General features: G+C 43.3%; 1 protein-coding gene across 2 annotated transcripts in view; it reads right to left on the reverse strand.

Annotated features, from left to right (window-relative positions):
• Positions 1-976: 976 nt before the first annotated feature.
• LOC110507038 (syntrophin, basic 1) overlaps positions 977-22,931 on the reverse strand; it is a 48,773-nt gene continuing 26,818 nt past the window's right edge. The window contains exons 4-7 of one of the 2 annotated variants that reach the window (XM_090186213.1): positions 18,306-18,442; positions 17,416-17,612; positions 3,961-4,175; positions 977-1,689 (exon numbers count right to left, since the gene is read on the reverse strand). In XM_090186213.1, coding sequence (XP_090042339.1) covers positions 1,597-1,689; positions 3,961-4,175; positions 17,416-17,612; positions 18,306-18,442 — 642 coding nt within the window. In that variant the 3' untranslated portion in view covers positions 977-1,596. The remainder of the gene's footprint in view (positions 1,690-3,960; positions 4,176-17,415; positions 17,613-18,305; positions 18,443-22,931) is intronic. The other variant, XM_090186216.1, reaches the window with a different exon arrangement.

The following is a 22,931-nucleotide window of genomic DNA, read 5'->3' on the forward strand; positions in this document are numbered from 1 at the left end:
TAATATAGTCTTCTATTCTACTCTTACAGTTTATTTTATGGTCATTATAATATAGTCTTCGATTCTACTCTATTATACTTTAGTATATTCTATTATAGTCTATTCTACTCTATTATATGTTAGTATATTCTACTCTATTATAGTCATTATAATATAGTCTTCTATTCTACTCTATTATAGTCATTATAATATAGTCTTCTATTCTACTCTTACAGTTTATTTTATAGTCATTATAATATAGTCTTTGATTCTACTCTATTATACTTTAGTATATTCTATTATAGTCTATTCTACTCTATTATATGTTAGTATATTCTACTATCTTATAGTCTAGTCTATTCTACTTTATTATATTCTAGTCTATTCTATTTTAGTCTATTCTATTTTAGTCTGTTCTACTCTATTACATTTTAGTCTATTATGTTCTAGTCTACTCTATTCTTGTCTATTCTACACTATTATATTTTAGTAGATTCTACTCTATTATATTCTAGTCTATTCTATTTGTCTATTCTAGTCTATTCTACTCTATTATATTCTAGTCTATTATATTAGATTTTAGTGTATTATGTTCTAGTCTATTCTTGTCTATTCTACTCTATTATATTGTAGTCTATTCTACTCTATTATATTCTAGTCTATTCTACTCTATTATATTCTAGTCTATTCTACTCTATTATATTCTAGTCTATTATATTTTAGTCTATTATGTTCTATTCTACTCTATTATAGTCTTCTATTTTAGTCTACTCTATTCTATTGTATGGATTGGGCCATCCCAAGTTGAAGTCCTTTGACATTTTAATTGTCATATTGCATTCATTCGATGCACCCCATTCCTCCACAAGCGAAGACATTGTTTGGTACAGAGACTTGAACACATTTCAGAGTGCGTGTTTTGTGGGAACGTTGGTTTGATTGGTTCTTGTTGAGGAAATACAGTGAACACCAGTTAGACCACAAGAACAACCTGAAAGACAATCCAGAAATATGTCATTTATGTGCATCATTAACAGAGTTAAAATAAAACTAAGCCTTGAATTATAATAGCTGCCAAAGGCGTAGGACAATTCAAATTTTCAAGCAGCCTTCACAATCTTTTCCACCATAACTTTTTCATTTAAGTTAACAGTAATCGCTGAATAATTTGCAGACAGAGATTGACGAATAAACAATTAGCGTAGGATGGATGGACGCTAGATAGATCATACTTCCAGTATGTTTTTTAGTACCAAAACAATAGATTATTGTTCTTGTACAGCTTAACGACGATTTGAACAAAACAATTTCTTCTGTTGTAACTGATCTCTCGCTATGATGTCATCGGTAATGCATGTGTTTCTATAAATACACAAAACAACTCATTCCAGTTTTTTTTTAAACATGATCCATTCATTTTGAGCTGTTTGTGTGGACTTTGAATCAGGGTAGATCCTGTGTCTAGTTCACTACACATCACAGTCCTTGTTCTCGTAGTTCAGTTATCAGCCTTGTCCTCCTCTGTTCTGTACACTCCACTGTGGAACTCCGGGACACTCCACTCTAGAAGTCTGGAACTGTTCAGTCCTTGTGGTCCGTTGGTGGTAAACAGAACCTTTATGCTACCAGGCCGAGTCTGGCGATCTTTGCCGAGAGGAATGAGTGGAGGATGAAGACGATAGGCTTTGGGCACGAGTGGAGGTCCAGCTGCTGAACATAGAACAGGAGAGAATGTTACATTCTAGTTCTAATGGTGAGTTCTAGTATATTACAGTTTCATGAGATCTAATGGTGAGTTCTATTATATTACAGTTCCATGAGATCTAATGGTGAGTTCTATTATATTACAGTTCCATGAGATCTAATGGTGAGTTCTATTATATTACAGTTCCATGAGATCTAATGGTGAGTTCTATTATATTACAGTTCCATGAGATCTAATGGTGAGTTCTATTATATTACAGTTCCATGAGATCTAATGGTGAGTTCTATTATATTACAGTTCCATGAGATCTAATGGTGAGTTCCATTAGTTATATTATATTACAGTTTCATGAGATCTAATGGTGAGTTCTATTATATTACAGTTCCATGAGATCTAATGGTGAGTTCCATTATATTACAGTTCCATGAGATCTAATGGTGAGTTATATTACAGTTCCATGAGATCTAATGGTGAGTTATATTATATTACAGTTCCATGAGATCTAATGGTGAGTTCTATTATATTACAGTTCCATGAGATCTAATGGTGAGTTCCATTATATTACAGTTCCATGAGATCTAATGGTGAGTTCCATTAGTTCTATTATATTACAGTTCCATGAGATCTAATGGTGAGTTCCATTAGTACTATTATATTACAGTTCCATGAGATCTAATGGTGAGTTCCATTAGTTCTATTGTATTACAGTTCCATGAGTTATAATGGTGAGTTCCATTAGTTCTAATGGTGAGTTCCATTAGTTCTATTATATTACAGTTTCATGAGATCTAATGGTGAGTTCCATTAGTTCTATTATATTACAGTTTCATGAGATCTAATGGTGAGTTCCATTAGTTCTATTATATTACAGTTCCATGAGATCTAATGGTGAGTTCCATTAGTTCTATTGTATTACAGTTCCATGAGTTATAATGGTGAGTTCCATTAGTTCTAATGGTGAGTTCCATTAGTTCTATTATATTACAGTTCCATGAGATCTAATGGTGAGTTCCATTAGTTCTATTATATTACAGTTCCATTAGTTCTAATGGTGAGTTCCATTAGTTATATTATATTACAGTTCCATTAGTTCTAATGGTGAGTTCCATTATATTACAGTTCCATGAGATCTAATGGTGAGTTCCATTAGTTCTATTATATTACAGTTCCATTAGTTCTAATGGTGAGTTCCATTAGTTATATTATATTACAGTTCCATTAGTTCTAATGGTGAGTTCCATTATATTACAGTTCCATGAGATCTAATGGTGAGTTCCATTAGTTCTATTATATTACAGTTCCATTAGTTATAATGGTGAGTTTCATTAGTTCTATTATATTACAGTTCCATTAGTTCTAATGGTGAGTTCCATTAGTTATATTATATTACAGTTCCATTAGTTCTAATGGTGAGTTCTATTATATTACAGTTCCATGAGATCTAATGGTGAGTTCCATTAGTTCTATTATATTACAGTTCCATTAGTTCTAATGGTGAGTTTCATTAGTTATATTATATTACAGTTCCATTAGTTCTAATGGTGAGTTCTATTATATTACAGTTCCATTAGTTCTAATGGTGAGTTCCATTAGTTATATTATATTACAGTTCCATGAGATCTAATGGTGAGTTCCATGAGTTCTAATGGTGAGTTCCATTAGTTCTAATGGTGAGTTCCATTAGTTCTATTATATTACAGTTCCATGAGTTCTAATGGTGAGTTCCATTAGTTCTATTGTATTACAGTTCCATTAGTTCTAATGGTGAGTTCTATTTGTTCTAATGGTGAGTTCCATTAGTTCTATTATATTACAGTTCCATGAGTTCTAATGGTGAGTTCCATTAGTTATTTTCTATTACAGTTGTAGTGTTCTGAGAGTAGAACACATCTAAACAGAGTTATTTTCATAAACAGTGTTTCAGTATGCCCATGTATGACTCATTTCCTGTTTAACGTATAGGGGATTCTGTGGAAACTTTTCCATCTTTACTTGTTTGTGTTCATTTAACCGTGGCTCAGTAGAGCAGAAGAGAAACTGCAATGAAATATGAGTCAACTGGGTGTTTTTATCCTCCATGAAATACGGTCTCATGTACAGTCATCAACTAACAGAGACGGTTGTTAAGAGTGATCCTGTCCCTAGTAGAAACAATGGTCCCGATAGGTGAATGATAACCAGGTTAATGTAGGGGAAAGGTCACATGGTGGATCTACTGTAGTGTGGAATATCAAGAGGAGGATGCCTTGCTTCTTGTTTAAAAAAAATACACTTACAATTTCACCCTCTTTTCCACTGAAATCCAGGAAGAGCATCCTGACCCCGTCGTCGGAGGACATCTTGAGGCGTTCGAAGGGGTAGCAGAGGAGAGGTTTGGCTTGGTTCTGGTTCCCCTGGTCCACCTGGTCCTCCCCCTTCTGCTCAGCCAGGACAGAGAAGCCCTGCTCGTAGTGGATCACCAGCCTGCACTCCTGGCCCTTGTACACACAGCCTGGAACAGGACAATAGAATGGGGTAACTCCTGGCCCTTGTACACACATCCTGGAACAGGACAATAGAATGGGGTAACTCCTGGCCCTTGTACATAGAGCCTGAAACAGGACAATAGAATGGGGTAACTCCTGGCCCTTGTAAATACAGCCTGGAACAGGACAATAGAATGAGTAACTCCTGGCCCTTGAACACACAGCCTGGAACAGGACAATAGAATGGGTAACTCCTGGCCCTTGAACACACAGCCTGGAACAGGACAATATAATGGGGTAACTCCTGGCCCTTGAACACACAGCCTGGAACAGGACAATAGAATGGATAACTCCTGGCCCTTGAACACACAGCCTGGAACAGGACAATATAATGAGTAACTCCTGGCCCTTGTACACACAGCCTGGAACAGGACAATAGAATGGGGTAACTCCTGGCCCTTGTACACACAGCCTGGAACAGGACAATAGAATGGGGTAACTCCTGGCCCTTGTACATAGAGCCTGGAACAGGACAATAGAATGGGGTAACTCCTGGCCCTTGTACATAGAGCCTGGAACAGGACAATAGAATGAGGTAACTCCTGGCCCTTGTACATACAGCCTGGGGTACAGGACAATAGAATGGGGTAACTCCTGGCCCTTGTACATAGAGCCTGGAACAAGACAATAGAATGGGGTAACTCCTGGCCCTTGTACATACAGCCTGGAACAGGACAATAGAATGGGGTAACTCCTGGCCCTTGTACATACAGCCTGGAACAGGACAATAGAATGGGGTAACTCCTGGCCCTTGTACATACAGCCTGGAACAGGACAATAGAATGGGGTAACTCCTGGCCCTTGTACACACAGCCTGGAACAGGACAATATAATGAGTAACTCCTGGCCCTTGTACATAGAGCCTGGAACAGGACAATAGAATGGGGTAACTCCTGGCCCTTGTACATAGAGCCTGGAACAAGACAACATACTGCTGGGTGAATAAAGTTCCACTAACCTTTCAGTATTCTTTAAACTGTACACACATCCCAAATCAAAGGGGGAGCTAGAGAACAGCTAGGAACAGTAGGAAGGGAGGACGCAGGATTCGAACCACTGTCTCTGGGCTTGCAATATACAGTATGTTCTTGTGCTGGGAGTGTTGCTACTAGACCACAACAAGCTATGTACTGCTAGGTCATTCCTGAACCTTGTACATCCAGCCTGTAACAGGACAACAGCTGGGTGAAAACAAGGCCCTGTCCTGGCTGTATATTAGGACTACTGCTGCTTGGTGTTAGTGGGTGGGAAATTAGTTCTGGAGCAGATGTCAGCCATTTTAAATTCAGATAAGTGATTTGGCTTGTAATCGTACTTAGACAAAAAAAACAGACAATGGCTGTATTTCACATTTGTTGTTTTTCTAATCAATCCCTTTTAAAACTACCATTTATGTCCCTGCCTTGCCTGTTTTATTTTACTAGGCAAGTCCGTTAAGAACAAATTCTTATTTTCAATGAACAGTGGGTTAACTAGGAACAGTGGGTTAACTAGGAACAGTGGGTTAACTAGGAACAGTGGGTTAACTAGGAACAGTGGGTTAACTGCCTTGTTCCGGGGCAGAAAGACAGATTTTTACTTTGTCAGCTCGGGGATTCAATCTTGCAACCTTTCGGTTACTAGTCCAACGCTCTAACCACTAGGCTACCTGCCGCCCCTAAACTCTAACCACTAGGCTACCTGCCGTCCCTCCACTCTAACCACTAGGCTACCTGCCGCCCCTACACTCTAACCACTAGGCTACCTGCCGTCCCTCCACTCTAACCACTAGGCTACCTGCCGCCACTACCCTCTAACCACTAGACTACCTGCCGCCCCTACACTCTAACCACTAGGCTACCTGCCGTCCCTCCACTCTAACCACTAGGCTACCTGCCGTCCCTACACTCTAACCACTAGGCTACCTGCCGTCCCTCCACTCTAACCACTAGGCTACCTGCCGTCCCTCCACTCTAACCACTAAGTTACCTGCCGCCCCTACACTCTAACCACTAGGCTACCTGCCGCCCCTACACTCTAACCACTAGGCTACCTGCCGTCCCTACACTCTAACCACTAGGCTACCTGCCGCCCCTACACTCTAACCACTAGGCTACCTACCGTCCCTACACTCTAACCACTAGGCTACCTGCCGCCCCTACACTCTAACCACTAGGCTACCTACCGTCCCTACACTCTAACCACTAGGCTACCTGCCGCCCCTACACTCTAACCACTAGGCTACCTGCCGCCCCTACACTCTAACCACTAGGCTACCTGCCGCCCCTACACTCTAACCACTAGGCTACCTGCCGTCCCTACACTCTAACCACTAGGCTACCTGCCGCCCCTACACTCTAACCACTAGGCTACCTGCCGCCCCTACACTCTAACCACTAGGCTACCTGCCGTCCCTACACTCTAACCACTAGGCTACCTGCCGCCCCTACACTCTAACCACTAGGCTACCTACCGTCCCTACACTCTAACCACTAGGCTACCTGCCGCCCCTACACTCTAACCACTAGGCTACCTGCCGCCCCTACACTCTAACCACTAGGCTACCTGCCGCCCCTCCACTCTAACCACTAGGCTACCTGCCGCCCCTCCACTCTAACCACTAGGCTACCTGCCGCCCCTGCCTATAGATGTTTTTTAATATATAATGTTGTACTCTTTGAAAGTCTGATTCCTTGTCTGTCCCATATACAATACACTGATCTGTGTGTCAGATGTATCGATTCCCATGCTGTCAATCCCAGCCCGAGCCATTGCTCCATGCTCGTCAGACAGGATCTCCTGTGCTGAGAGCAGGATGGACCAGCTCTATTGTATCAGTGTCAACAAGCTTCTTCTGAAACCACTTTACATGTGTTCCAGTAAAGCTCTGCAAATCCCTCTAAGGCTTGTGTGGCTCTCTGTGAAGAGGTAACAACAGCCTTTTGTAAAGACTCAAGCTAAGATGGAACACTTTACTGATCAACACACACTGTTGCTTGGAAAGACAGTTCCACAAAGGACTTATCTTCTTTAGAGGGTAGTCCGAAAGGTATTGTTGTGTTAAAGGCATTGTCCGTATCTTATCGTCCTCATATTGCTGTCACAACAACATTCTCTTAATACTGACTTAGAATTACCTGTGGGAAGAAGTTGTATGGAAAGGTCAGAGGTCAAACTAACATGTACCCAACACTATCAGGTGTTTGTGTGTTTTTTTTGTTCCACAATAAGGAAATACTACTCCCTACCTGAATGCTTGACCTGTGTGACTCCCACCACGTTCCCACCAACAGGGAAACACACACACAACGATGCTTTCAGTCAGACACAAAGACCCTCCTTTCAGAGTGGCAAAACACAGAAACCTCCCCAAGGAAAGCAAGGTGGATCCAGTTTGGTTACTATAACTACCAGAATCCTTAAAAGGTCATTTACTGACTTTTGAGTGATTTCTAGCACTGTAGGGTCTGGGAGTCCTAGTTTATCCCCAAGCTCTAACCATATAGGGTCTAGGAGTAGTTTATCCCCAAGCTCTAACCCTGTAGGGTCTAGGAGTAGTTTATCCCCAAGCTCTAACTCTGTAGGGTCTAGGAGTAGTTTATCCCCAAGCTCTAACCCTGTAGGGTCTAGGAGTAGTTTATCCCCAAGCTCTAACTCTGTAGGGTCTGGGAGTAGTTTATCACCAAGCTTTAACCCTGTAGGGTCTGGGAGTAGTTTATCCCAAAGCTCTAACTCTGTAGGGTCTAGGAGTAGTTTATCCCCAAGCTCTAACCCTGTAGGGTCTAGGAGTAGTTTATCCCCAAGCTCCAACCCTGTAGGGTCTAGGAGTAGTTTATCCCCAAGCTCTAACCCTGTAGGGTCTGGGAGTAGTTTATCCCCAAGCTCTAACCATATAGGGTCTAGGAGTAGTTTATCCCCAAGCTCTAACCCTGTAGGGTCTAGGAGTAGTTTATCCCCAAGCTCTAACCATATAGGGTCTAGGAGTAGTTTATCCCCAAGCTCTAACTCTGTAGGGTCTAGGAGTAGTTATCCCCAAGCTCTAACTCTGTAGGGTCTAGGAGTAGTTTATCCCCAAGCCAATGTCTATGTTAGATTTCTTTCCCACACGTGACATACACTATGATATTCAGTATAGGGGTCACTCCTTGATAGAGAGCCCTTCTCCTGCGTGTGTGCTTTAGGTGCTTAAGTTACAATATTAAGCAAACACAACTGTGATGACATCATAAACCCCCTATAGTCAACAGTCTACCAAGGAAACACAACTGTGATGACATCATAAACCCCTATAGGCAACAGTCTACCAAGCAAACACAACTGTGATGACATCATAAACCCCTATAGTCAACAGTCTACCAAGGAAACACAACTGTGATGATATCATAAACCCCTATAGTCAACAGTCTACCAAGGAAACACAACTGTGATGACATCATAAACCCCTATAGTCAACAGTCTACAAAGGAAACACAACTGTGATGACATCATAAACCCCTATAGTCAACAGTCTACCAAGCAAACACAACTGTGATGACATCATAAACCCCTATAGTCAACAGTCTACCAAGCAAACACAACTGTGATGACATCATAAACCCCTATAGTCAACAGTCTACCAAGCAAACACAACTGTGATGACACCATAAACCCCAATAGTCAACAGTCTACCAAGCAAACACAACTGTGATGACATCATAAACCCCTATAGTCAACAGTCAACCAAGCAAACACAACTGTGATGACATCATAAACCCCTATAGTCAACAGTCTACCAAGGAAACACAACTGTGATGACATCATAAACCCCTATAGTCAACAGTCTACCAAGCAAACACAACTGTAGTCAAGTCTATCAAGCAAATAACTGTGATGATGTTATGAACCCCTATAGTCAGTCTATCAACAATACCTCTGTATTACAGACCACTGATCACAACAGGAACCTGCCAGTGGATAAATACATGCCCTTAACAATAAATAAGAGATAATAAATAATACATAATAAATCGTGAATACATTATATATAATAAAACAGACTCGGGACAATATCTGATTCTGACCATTGTTTTATTTTGAGCCAGTTGAATAACGGTCAAGTTGGCCTCAAACGCGAAAACCCAAATCCCTCAAGATACGTCCTAAATGGCACCATATGTAGTGCACTGCGTTCGGGAATAGGGTGCCGTTTGGGACGCAGTCTCCGTAATAATCATCAATGGAAATGTAACTCCTCAGCCAAAAGAGGCCTTTTTCCTCTAAAACCCCACAATATGGCGCTAGGCCCAGACCCCGACGTAGAGTTCAGCTATTCTTAGGACAAATATTGTAATACTAATATTAACAACGTTCTCACTGTAAATAAAAGATTCCAAAGATTTAGCCAAATGTCACAGTCTACAAAGAGACAAAAAGAGTCAACCACACGCTCCAGAGGACCATAGAGGACCATAGAGGTCCATAGAGGACCATAGAAGACCACAGAGGTCCATAGAAGACCACAGAGGTCCACGGAGGATCATAGAGGACCATAGAGGACCATAGAGGTCCATAGAGGACCATAGAGGTCCATAGAGGACCATAGAGGACCATAGAGGTCCATAGAGGTCCACAGAGGTCCATAGAAGACCACAGAGGTCCATAGAGGACCATTCCTATTCTATACCCTGTCCAGACATATTGTATTAGTTTCAAATAAAATGTTATTTGTCACATACACATGGTTAGCAGATGTTAATGCAAGTGTAGCGAAATGCTTGTGCTTCTAGTTCCGACAGTGCAGTAACATCTAACAAGTAATCTAACAATTCCCCAACAACTACCTAATACACACAAATCTAAAGGGATGGAATGAGAATATGTACATGTAAGTATATGGATGAGCGATGGCCAAGCGGCATAGGCAAGGTGCAATAGATGGTATAAAATACAGTATATACATATGATATGAGTAATGTAAGATATGTAAACATTATTAAAGTGCCATTATTTAGAGTGACATTGTATAAAGTGACTCGTGATCCATTTACTAAAGTGGCCAGTGATTGGGTCTCAATGTAGGCAGCAGCCTCTATGAGGTAGTGATGGCTGTTTAGCAGTCTGATGGCCTTGAGATAGAAGCTGTTTTTCAGTTTATCGGTCCCAGCTTTGATGCACCTGTACTGACCTCGCCTTCTGGATGGTAGCGGGGTGAACAGGCAGTGGCTCGGGTGGTTGATGTCCTCATTGATCTTTTTGGCCTTCCTGTGACATTGGGTGCTGTAGGTGTCATTGAGGGCAGGTAGTTTGCCCCCGGTGATGCGTTGTGTAGACCTCACCACCCTCTGGAGAGCCTTGCGGTTGAGGGCAGTGCAGTTGCCGTACCAGGCTGTGATACAGCCCGACATGGTTCTCTCGATTGTGCATCCGTAAAAGTTTGTCAAGGTTTTGGGTGACAAGCCACATTTCTTCAGCTCCAGATGGGACAGGGCAGTGTGCAGTGGGATGGCGATTGCATCGTCTGTGGACCTGTTGGGGAAGTATGTAAACTGAAGTGGGTCTAGGCTGGCCGGTAAGGTGGAGGTGATATGATCCTTGACTAGTCTCTCAAAGCACTTCATGATGACAGAAGTGAGTGCTACGGGGTGGTAGTCATTTAATTCAGTTATCTTTTCCTTCTTGGGTACAGGAACAATGGTAGCCATCTTGAAGCATGTAGGGACAACAGACTGGGATAGGGAGCAATTGAATATGTCCGTAAACACACCAGCCAGCTGGTCTGCGCATGCTCTGAGGACGTGGTTAGGGATGCCGTCTAGGCCAGCAGCCTTGCGAGGGTTAACATGTTTAAACGTTTTACTCACGTCAGCCACGGCAAAGGTGGGGGGGGGGGGCAGTCCTTGGTAGCGGGCCGCGGCGAGGGGGGGGGGTGCGCGCAGTCCTTGGTAGCGGGGCGCGGCGAAGGGGGGGGGCGCAGTCCTTGTTAGCGGGCCGCGGGGGTGGCACTGTATTATCCTCAAAGCAAAGGTGTTTAGTTTGTCTGGAAACGTGACGTCAGTGTCTGTGACGTGGTTGGTTTTCTTTTTGTAGTCTGTGAATTCCTGTAGACCCTGCCACATACGTCTCGTGTCTGAGCCGTTGAATTGCAACTCCACCTTGTCCCTGTACTGGCAATTCGCTTGTTTGATTGCCTTGCAGAGGGAATAGCTACACTGTTTATATTCAGTCATATTCCCAGACCTAATTCCATGGTTAAATGTGGTGGATCGCGCTTTCAGTTTTGCACAAATGCTGCCACCCATTCATGGTTTCTGGTTAGGGTAGGTTTTAATAGTCACAGTGGGTACATCATCTCCAATGCACTTCTTTATAAACACAATCACAGAATCAGCGTATAGGTCGATGTTGTTCTCTGAGGTTGACAGGAACATTTTCCAGTCCGTGTGATCAAAACAATCTTGAAGCGTGGCTTCCGATTGGTCGGACCAGCGTTGAATGGTTCTCGTTACTGGTACATCCTGTTTGAGTTTCTGCCTATAAGACGGTAGGAGCAAGATGGCGTTGTGGTCGGATTTGCTGAAGGGAGGGCGGGGGAGGTCATTTTATGCATCACGGAGGTTTGAGTAGCAGTGGTGGAGGGTATTGTCCATGCGCGTAGCGCAATCGATATGCTGGTAGAATTTAGGTAGCCTTGTTCTCAAATTCGCTTTGTTAAAATCTACAGCTACAATAAATGCAGCCTCAGGATGTGTGGTTTCCAGTTTGCATATTGTCCAGTGAAGTTCCTTGATGGCCGTCTTGGTGTCTGCTTGAGGGGGAATGTACACAACTGTGACTATAACTGACGAGAATTCTCTTGGTATTGTCAAATTTGATTGTAAGGAATTCTAGGTTGGGTGAGCAGAAGGATTTGAGTTCCTGTATGTCGTTATGATTACACCATAAGTCGTTAATCATAAAGCATACAACCCCGTCCTTCCTCTTCCCAGAGAGGTGTTTATCTCTGTCGGCGCGATGCATGGAGAAGCCCGGTGGCTGAACTGATTCCGACAACATATCCCGAGCCATGTTTCCGTGAAACAGAGAATGTTACAATCTCTGATGTCTCTCTGGAAGGCAACCGTTGCTTGAATTTCGTCTACCTTATTGTCAAGACACTGGACATTGGCTAGTAGTATACTCGGGAGCGGTGGACGATATGCACTTCTACGGAGCCTGACCAGGTGGCCGCTTCGTCTGCCCCTTCTGCATTGCCGATGTTTTGGGTCGACTACTGGAATTAGATCCATTGTCCTGGGTGGTGGTCCGAACAGAGGATCCGCTTCGGGAAAGTTGTATTCCTGTTCGTAATGTTGGTAAGTTGACGTTGCTCTTATATCCAATAGTTCTTCCCGGCTCAATGTAGTAAGATTTCCTGGGGTAACAATGTAAGAAATAATACATTAAAAAACAAAATACTGCATAGTTTCCTAAGAACTCGAAGCGAGCATCTCTGTCAGCGTCATCTATATAAACTCAGCAAAAAAAAAGAAATGGCCCCTTTTCAGGTCCCTGTCTTTCAAAGATAATTCGTAAAAATCCAAATAACTACACAGATCTTCATTGTAAAGGATTTAAACACTGTTTCCCATGCTTGTTCAATGAACCATAAACAATTAATGAACATGCACCCGTGGAACGGTCGTTAAGACACTAACAGCTTACAGACAGTAGGCAATTAAGGTCACAGTTATGAAAACTTAGGACACTAAAGAGGCCTTTCTACGGACTCTGAAAAACACCAAAAGAAAGATGCCCAGGGTCCCTGCTCATCTGCGTGAACGTGCCTTAGGTATGCTGCAAGGAGGCATGAGGACTGCAGATGTGGCCAGGGCAATAAATTGCAATGTCCGTAATGAGAGACGCCTAAGACAGCGCTACAGGGTGACAGGACGGACAGCTGATCGTCCTCGCAGTGGCAGACCACGTGTAACAACACCTGCACCGGATTGATACATCCGAACATCACACCTGCGGGACAGGTACAGGATGGCAACAACAACTGCCTGAGTTACACCAGGAACGCACAAAACCGGCATCAGTGCTCAGACTGTCCGCAATAGGCTGAGAGAGGCTGGACTGAGGGCTTGTAGGCCTGTTGTAAGGCAGGTCCTCACCAGACATCACCGGCAACAACGTCGCCTATGGGCACAAACCAACCGTCTATGGACCAGACAGGACTGGCAAAAAGTGCTCTTCACTGACGAGTCGCGGTTTTGTCTCACCAGGGGTGATGGTCTGATTCGCGTTTATCATCGAAGGAATGAGCGTTACACCGAGGCATGTACACTGGACCGGGATCGATTTGGAGGTGGAGGGTCCGTCATGGTCTGGGGCGGTGTGTCACAGCATCATCGGACTGAGCTTGTTGTCATTGTAGGCAATCTCAACGCTGTGTATTACAGGGAAGACATCCTCCTCCCTCATGTGGTACCCTTCCTGCAGGCTCATCCTGACATGACCCTCCAGCATGACAATGCTACCAGCCATACTGCTCATTCTGTGCGTGATTTCCTGCAAGACAGGAATGTCAGTGTTCTGCCATGGCCAGCGAAGTGCCCGGATCTCAATCCCATTGAGCACGTCTGGGACCTGTTGGATCGGAAGATGAGGGCTAGGGCCATTCCCCCCCAGAAATGTCGGGGAACTTGCAGGTGCCTTGGTGGAAGAGTGGGGTAACATCTCACAGCAAGAACTGGCAAATCTGGTGCAGTCAATGACGAGGAGTGGCCACACCAGATACTGACTGTTACTTTTGTGTTACCCCCCCTTTGTTCAGGGACACATTATTCAATTTCCGGTAGTCACATGTCTGGGGAACTTGTTCAGTTTATGTCTCAGTTGTTGAATCTTTTTATGTTCATACAAATATTTACACATGTTAAGTTTGCTGAAAATAAACACAGTTGACAGTGAGAGGACATTTCTTTTTTTGCTTTAAAAAAATTCTATACACTGTCCAGACATAGTATATTAGGTTCCCATTGTATACCCTCCTATGACAACAATGTTTACGTGGGCCTAGCAAAGACAGCAAAGCTTATGTCTGACAGCTGATGCCATGTCACAATAAGTGAAGTGATATATGATCCATTCCTAAAGAGCTCTTAGTGAAAACAACATATTTGACGTGGTTCCCTGAGTCACTGGATCAGTAACAACATGTTGTGACATAGTTCCCTGAGTCACTGGATCAGTAACAACATGTTGTGACGTGGTTCCCTGAGTCACTGGATCAGTAACAACATGTTGTGACATAGTTCCCTCAGTTACTGGATCAGTAACAACATGTTGTGACATAGTTCCCTGAGTCACTGGATCAGTAACAACATGTTGTGACATAGTTCCCTCAGTCACTGGATCAGTAACAACATGTTGTGACATAGTTCCCTGAGTCACTGGATCATTAACAACATGTTGTGACATAGTTTCCTCAGACACTGGATCAGTAACAACATGTTGTGACATAGTTCCCTCAGACACTGGATCAGTAACAACATGTTGTGATATAGTTCCCTCAGTCACTGGCTCAGTAACAACATGTTGTGACATAGTTCCCTCAGACACTAGATCAGTAACAACATGTTGTGACATAGTTCCCTCAGTCACTGGCTCAGTAACAACATGTTGTGACATAGTTCCCTCAGTCACTGGCTCAGTAACAACATGTTGTGACATAGTTCCCTCAGACACTGGATCAGTAACAACATGTTGTGACATAGTTCCCTGAGTCACTGGATCAGTAACAACATGTTGTGACATAGTTCCCTCAGACACTGGATCAGTAACAACATGTTGTGACATAGTTCCCTGAGTCACTGGATCAGTAACAACATGTTGTGACATAGTTCCCTCAGACACTGGATCAGTAACAACATGTTGTGACATAGTTCCCTCAGACACTGGATCAGTAACAACATGTTGTGACATAGTTCCCTGAGTCACTGGATCAGTAACAACATGTTGTGACATAGTTCCCTCAGACACTGGATCAGTAACAACATGTTGTGACATAGTTCCCTGAGTCACTGGATCAGTAACAACATGTTGTGACATAGTTCCCTCAGACACTGGATCAGTAACAACATGTTGTGACATAGTTCCCTGAGTCACTGGATCAGTAACAACATGTTGTGACATAGTTCCCTGAGTCACTGGATCAGTAACAACACAGTTGATAAACACTGGTTGCGTCCCAAACAGCGCCCTATTCCCCATAGGGCTCCAGTCAGATGTAGTGCACTATACAGTATAGGTATTAGGGTGCTATTTGGGACACAGATTTGTTTTGACATGTTGTAATAAACTGAACTAAGTCAGTGAGTAAAATCCCTCCTCCATTTGTCTCTCCCATTCCCAACATGTGTCTGATCTCCACTGTAGCTTATGACAGAGGGTGAGGAGAGAGAGATCCTCCTTGTAAATGGAGCAGCTGTTTAGCAGCTAAATAAAGCTGTGAAACGTGCAGGAAACTCTCTCCTCACCTGGCTGGGTAATGTGGACATCTCACCTAACAGCTGTTTAGCAGCTAAATAAAACTGTGAAAAGTGCAGGAAACTCTCTCCTCACCTGGCTGGGTAGTGTGGACGTCTCTCACCTAACAGCTGTTTAGCAGCTAAATAAAGCTGTGAAACGTGCAGGAAACTCTCTCCTCACCCACCTGGCTGGGTAGTGTGGACGTCTCTCACCTAACAGCTGTTTAGCAGCTAAATAAAGCTGTGAAAAGTGCAGGAAACTCTCTCCTCTCCTGGCTGGGTAGTGTGGACGTCTCTCACCTAACAGCTGTTTAACAGCTAAATAAAGCTGTGAAAAGTGCAGGAAACTCTCTCCTCACCTGGCTGGGTAGTGTGGACGTCTCTCACCTAACAGCTGTTTACATTTCCACTAGTGACGAGAGCTCTGCTCCTCTCTACCAGTCAGCTACAACAAGCCTGCAGCACACGTCCGGAACATCTCAGATAGCAGCATGTGTGTTTGTGTGGTAACAGGCATCTTCCAGTATGTAGCTCTAAAGTACCTGAAGGTTGGCCTGTTGTTGTGAGCAACGTGCTGAAACGATGGAAGTACTTAATACACGACCAAAACATTGTAGTGACGCCAGTAAAAGTAATGTGAGCCATATTGAGAGAGAGAATATAACTCATATTTATGTTTATTTATTTTCCCTTTTGTACTTTTAACTATTTGCACATTGTTACAATACTGTACATAGACATAATATTCCTCTGAAACATTTGTGAGTGTTATGTTTACTGTTCACTTTGATTGGTTATTTCACTTTTGTTTATCACACACACACATACCTCACACACACATACACATACCTCACACACACATACACATACACACACACACACACACACACACACACACACACACACACACACACACACACACACACGACCACACACAGACCTCACACACAGAGACCACACACACAGACCACACACACAGACCACACACACAGACCACACACACACAGACCACAAACACACAGACCACACACACACAGACCACACACACAGACCACACTGACCACACACTACACACACACAGACTACACACACACAGCCAGACCACACACACGCACAAGCAGACCACACACACAGACCACACTAACAGACCACACACACACACACAGGTCACACACACAGGTCACACACACACACACACACACACACACACACACACACACACACACACACACACAGACTACACACACACACACACACACAGACAGACAGACAAACAGACAGACAGACCGACCACACACACACACAGGATCTCACAGTGACATTCCGTTCCTTTCTCAATGTCTTCCATGTGACTGACCATCAGTAACTCCCCCTTACCAAATACAGCAGCTATGAGTACTGTACTGAGACTGACAACCCCGTCTATGTTACAACCACTTAGCATCACAACTAACCTTGATTTGAGTTACTCCCCAAGCTAATGTCTACCTAGGCTCACTGGTGGTGACTTGGTTAATCAAGGCTTTAGCTCAGCGGGCTCACACGGTCTTATAGCAGGGTCGGTGTAGTGGTACTCACTGGTAGTGACTTGGTTAATCAAGGCTTTAGCTCAGCGGGCTCACACAGTCTTATAGCAGGGTCGGTGTAGTGGTACTCACTGGTAGTGACTTGGTTAATCAAGGCTTTAGCTCAGCGTGCTCACATAGTCTTATAGCAGGATCAGCGTAGTGTTACTCACTGGTAGTGACTTCCTTGATCATCTGGGCAGAGGAGTGACAGCCCGTAACGATGTGCCTGGTCCACAGTGAAAGGTCCTGACAGGTCTCAGTTCTGAACAGGTGGGCCTCGATGCCCAGTCTGGTTCCCGTACGTGTGGCGAAGGACAGCTCCACGCCCGGCTGGGGAGAGCCTCGGTCGGGACCAGAGTGCACCAGCCTACAGACAGACACACATTCTGTTGTATTCTAAGTGCCTGCTGTTGAGAGAGACTAGCTAGTCAGGGCTGTAACCATATAACCCTCTTCACATCAAGGACATAAAGGTGTAATGATTGATAACATTATAAATAGTAACAGAGTTCTTGGCTGTTTTCGGTAATGGAAACATGTTGTGGTCCTGTCCTTCAGTGCCACCTCACCTTTCACATGTGTTCTGCACCATGAGGCCAATCGAGTTTAGATGTGTTCTGATTATTGCTTGGCCAATAGAGGGTAGGTGTGTTCTGATTAATGCTTGGCCAATAGAGTGTAGATGTGTTCTGATTAATGCTTGGCCAATAGAGGGTAGATGTGTTCTGATTATTGCTTGGCCAATAGAGGGTAGGTGTGTTCTGATTAATGCTTGGCCAATAGAGTTTAGATGTGTTCTGATTATTGCTTGGCCAATAGAGGGTAGATGTGTTCTGATTATTGCTTGGCCAATAGAGGGTACGTGTGTTTGGAGTGGCGGAGGATTATCATGTGGTCACGGTTGGGTTGTTCAGGGTGGATGCTACTAACCATGTGGCTAAGATAAGATAAATGTGTTTTTGCTATTTGACTAGCAGGAAGACGGTGTCTTTTGCTCACTGTGTGGATAGCAGCAGCTATTTCTCTTGTGGCTAGTAGAGTGAGGGTGTGTGTAGCGTACCGTGTAGCTAACAGTGGGTATGTGTGTGCAGGGCTGTGCCAGGAAGCCTTCATGCGTGGAAGGCTGTGATAGAGGAGCAGGTCTTTCTCTGTCACCATCACCAGCACTGGCTTCCACTGCTGCTTCTCATTCTCTGTCTGGGAGAAAACACACCACACCATGTTAGAATACTCTCTGTCTGGGAGAAAACACACCACACCATGTTAGAATACTCTCTGTCTGGGAGAAAACACACCACACCATGTTAGAATACTCTCTGTCTGGGTGAAAACACACCACACCATGTTAGAATACTCTCTGTCTGGGAGAAAACACACCACACCATGTTAGAATACTCTCTGTCTGGGAGAAAACACACCACACCATGTTAGAATACTCTCTGTCTGGGAGAAAACACACCACACCATGTTAGAATACTCTCTGTCTAGGAGAAAACACACCACACAGACCATGTTAGAATACTCTCTGTCTGGGTGAAAACACACCACACAGACCATGTTAGAATACTCTCTGTCTGGGAGAAAACACACCACACCATGTTAGAATACTCTCTGTCTGGGAGAAAACACACCACACTGTGTTAGAATACTCTCTGTCTAGGAGAAAACACACCACACCATGTTAGAATACTCTCTGTCTGGGAGAAAACACACCACACCATGTTAGAATACTCTCTGTCTGGGAGAAAACACACCACACCATGTTAGAATACTCTCTGTCTGGGAGAAAACACACCACACCATGTTAGAATACTCTCTGTCTAGGAGAAAACACACCACACCATGTTAGAATACTCTCTGTCTGGGTGAAAACACACCACACCATGTTAGAATACTCTCTGTCTGGGAGAAAACACACCACACCATGTTAGAATACTCTCTGTCTGGGAGAAAACACACCACACCATGTTAGAATACTCTCTGTCTGGGAGAAAACACACCACACCATGTTAGAATACTCTCTGTCTAGGAGAAAACACACCACACCATGTTAGAATACTCTCTGTCTGGGAGAAAACACACCACACCATGTTAGAATACTCTTTGTCTAGGAGAAAACACACCACACCATGTTAGAATACTCTCTGTCTGGGAGAAAACACACCAATACCATGTTAGAATACTCTCTGTCTGGGAGAAAACACACCACACCATGTTAGAATACTCTCTGTCTGGGAGAAAACACACCACACCATGTTAGAATACTCTCTGTCTGGGAGAAAACACACCACACCATGTTAGAATACTCTCTGTCTGGGAGAAAACACACCACACTGTGTTAGAATACTCTCTGTCTGGGAGAAAACACACCACACCATGTTAGAATACTCTCTGTCTGGGAGAAAACACACCACACTGTGTTAGAATACTCTCTGTCTGGGTGAAAACACACCACACCATGTTAGAATACTCTCTGTCTGGGAGAAAACACACCACACCATGTTAGAATACTCTCTGTCTGGGTGAAAACACACCACACCATGTTAGAATACTCTCTGTCTGGGAGAAAACACACCACACCATGTTAGAATACTCTCTGTCTAGGAGAAAACACACCACACCATGTTAGAATACTCTCTGTCTGGGTGAAAACACACCACACCATGTTAGAATACTCTCTGTCTGGGAGAAAACACACCACACCATGTTAGAATACTCTCTGTCTAGGAGAAAACACACCACACCATGTTAGAATACTCTCTGTCTGGGAGAAAACACACCACACCATGTTAGAGTACTCTCTGTCTGGGAGAAAACACACCACACCATGTTAGAATACTCTCTGTCTGGGAGAAAACACACCACACCATGTTAGAATACTCTCTGTCTGGGAGAAAACACACCACACCATGTTAGAATACTCTCTGTCTGGAAGAAAACACACCACACCATGTTAGAATACTCTCTGTCTGGGAGAAAACACACCACACCATGTTAGAATACTCTCTGTCTGGGTGAAAACACACCACACCATGTTAGAATACTCTCTGTCTGGGAGAAAACACACCACACTGTGTTAGAATACTCTCTGTCTAGGAGAAAACACACCACACAGACCATGTTAGAATACTCTCTGTCTGGGAGAAAACACACCACACTGTGTTAGAATACTCTCTGTCTGGGAGAAAACACACCACACTGTGTTAGAATACTCTCTGTCTGGGAGAAAACACACCACGCCATGTTAGAATACTCTCTGTCTAGGAGAAAACACACCACACCATGTTAGAATACTCTCTGTCTGGGAGAAAACACACCACACAGACCATGTTAGAATACTCTCTGTCTGGGTGAAAACACACCACACTGTGTTAGAATACTCTCTGTCTGGGAGAAAACACACCACACCATGTTAGAATACTCTCTGTCTGGGAGAAAACACACCACACCATGTTAGAATACTCTCTGTCTGGGAGAAAACACACCACACCATGTTAGAATACTCTCTGTCTGGGAGAAAACACACCACACCATGTTAGAATACTCTCTGTCTGGGAGAAAACACACCACACCATGTTAGAATACTCTCTGTCTGGGTGAAAACACACCACACAGACCATGTTAGAATACTCTCTGTCTAGGAGAAAACACACCACACCATGTTAGAATACTCTCTGTCTGGAAGAAAACACACCACACCATGTTAGAATACTCTCTGTCTGGGTGAAAACACACCACACCATGTTAGAATACTCTCTGTCTGGGAGAAAACACACCACACAGACCATGTTAGAATACTCTCTGTCTAGGAGAAAACACACCACACCATGTTAGAATACTCTCTGTCTGGGAGAAAACACACCACACCATGTTAGAATACTCTCTGTCTGGAAGAAAACACACCACACCATGTTAGAATACTCTCTGTCTGGAAGAAAACACACCACACCATGTTAGAATACTCTCTGTCTGGGAGAAAACACACCACACAGACCATGTTAGAATACACTCTGTCTGGAAGAAAACACACCACACCATGTTAGAATACTCTCTGTCTAGGAGAAAACACACCACACCATGTTAGAATACTCTCTGTCTGGAAGAAAACACACCACACCATGTTAGAATACTCTCTGTCTGGGTGAAAACACACCACACCATGTTAGAATACTCTCTGTCTGGGAGAAAACACACCACACCATGTTAGAATACTCTCTGTCTAGGTGAAAACACACCACACAGAGTGACAGGCCACTGCTGTCATTTGCATGGGGGTTACTGGTGCAATGGAGGGAATGTTATGGACTAGAAAATACAATTTAGCAAGAGTGATAAGCACATAAAACTAACAGCAAAGACACAACCTTGAACGCCTTCAGCATTTTTCTCTGTGTAACTAAGTCTTAGTAACAAAATCTTGGTTATTTTTCACAGGAAGGCACTTAATACAGTTTATTCATCTTGGCCTGTAGATAAACTCTCAACTCCCAGACACCCAATACAACACCGGCTTGCATGACATTATACAGCATAACAATCCTCATTATGAAAGTTGCAGCACAATCCTCATTATGAAAGTTACAGCACAATCCTCATTATGAAAGTTACAGCACAATCCTCATTATGAAAGTTACAGCACAATCCTCATTATGAAAGTTACAACACAATCCTCATTATGACAATTACAGCACAATACTCATAATGAAAGGTACAGCACAATCCTCATTATGAACACCTAGTTACAGCACAATCCTCATTATGAACGCCTAGTTACAGCACAATCCTCATTATAAAAGCTTAGTTACAGCACAATCCTCATTATGAACGCCTAGTTACAGCACAATCCTCATTATGAACGCCTAGTTACAGCACAATCCTCATTATGAACGCCTAGTTACAGCACAATCCTCATTATAAAAGCTTAGTTACAGCACAATCCTCATTACGAACGCCTAGTTACAGCACAATCCTCATTATGAACGCCTAGTTACAGCACAATCCTCATTATAAAAGCTTAGTTACAGCACAATCCTCATTATGAACGCCTAGTTACAGCACAATCCTCATTATGAACGCCTAGTTACAGCACAATCCTCATTATGAACGCCTAGTTACAGCACAATCCTCATTATAAAAGCTTAGTTACAGCACAATCCTCATTATGAACGCCTAGTTACAGCACAATCCTCATTATGAACGCCTAGTTACAGCACAATCCTCATTATGAACGCCTAGTTACAGCACAATCCTCATTATAAAAGCTTAGTTACAGCACAATCCTCATTATGAAAGTTACAGCACAATCCTTATGATGAAAGTTACAGCACAATCCTCATAACCATGAGCCTCTTGCCTCACTATGAGGTCCTCAGCTAGTTGTGAGAACATGTGATTCTGGTGGCCATAGGTCAATCCTATAACATTACCGACACATGTTGCCAAGTAACCATATTAAAACACCATATACAGGCTCACAAACGTAGCTCGAACTAAAGCCTACACAACCACATAGTTAGTGTGTAACAATCATTCAATTTAAAATGCTGCCACAGTATAATTGGCTATAGTATGAGAGTGAATATAAAGTCTGTGGTTAAAGCCAGGCTCAGGATGCACAGAGCAACCTCAACAAGGCTGTAAAACAAGGATCATCTCATCTCATCTCATCTCATCTCATCTCATCTCA

The sequence above is a fragment of the Oncorhynchus mykiss genome, chromosome 2 (genome assembly GCF_057628025.1).
Source record: "Oncorhynchus mykiss isolate SJ-2025 chromosome 2, ASM5762802v1, whole genome shotgun sequence".
Taxonomy (NCBI): Eukaryota; Metazoa; Chordata; class Actinopteri; order Salmoniformes; family Salmonidae; genus Oncorhynchus; species Oncorhynchus mykiss.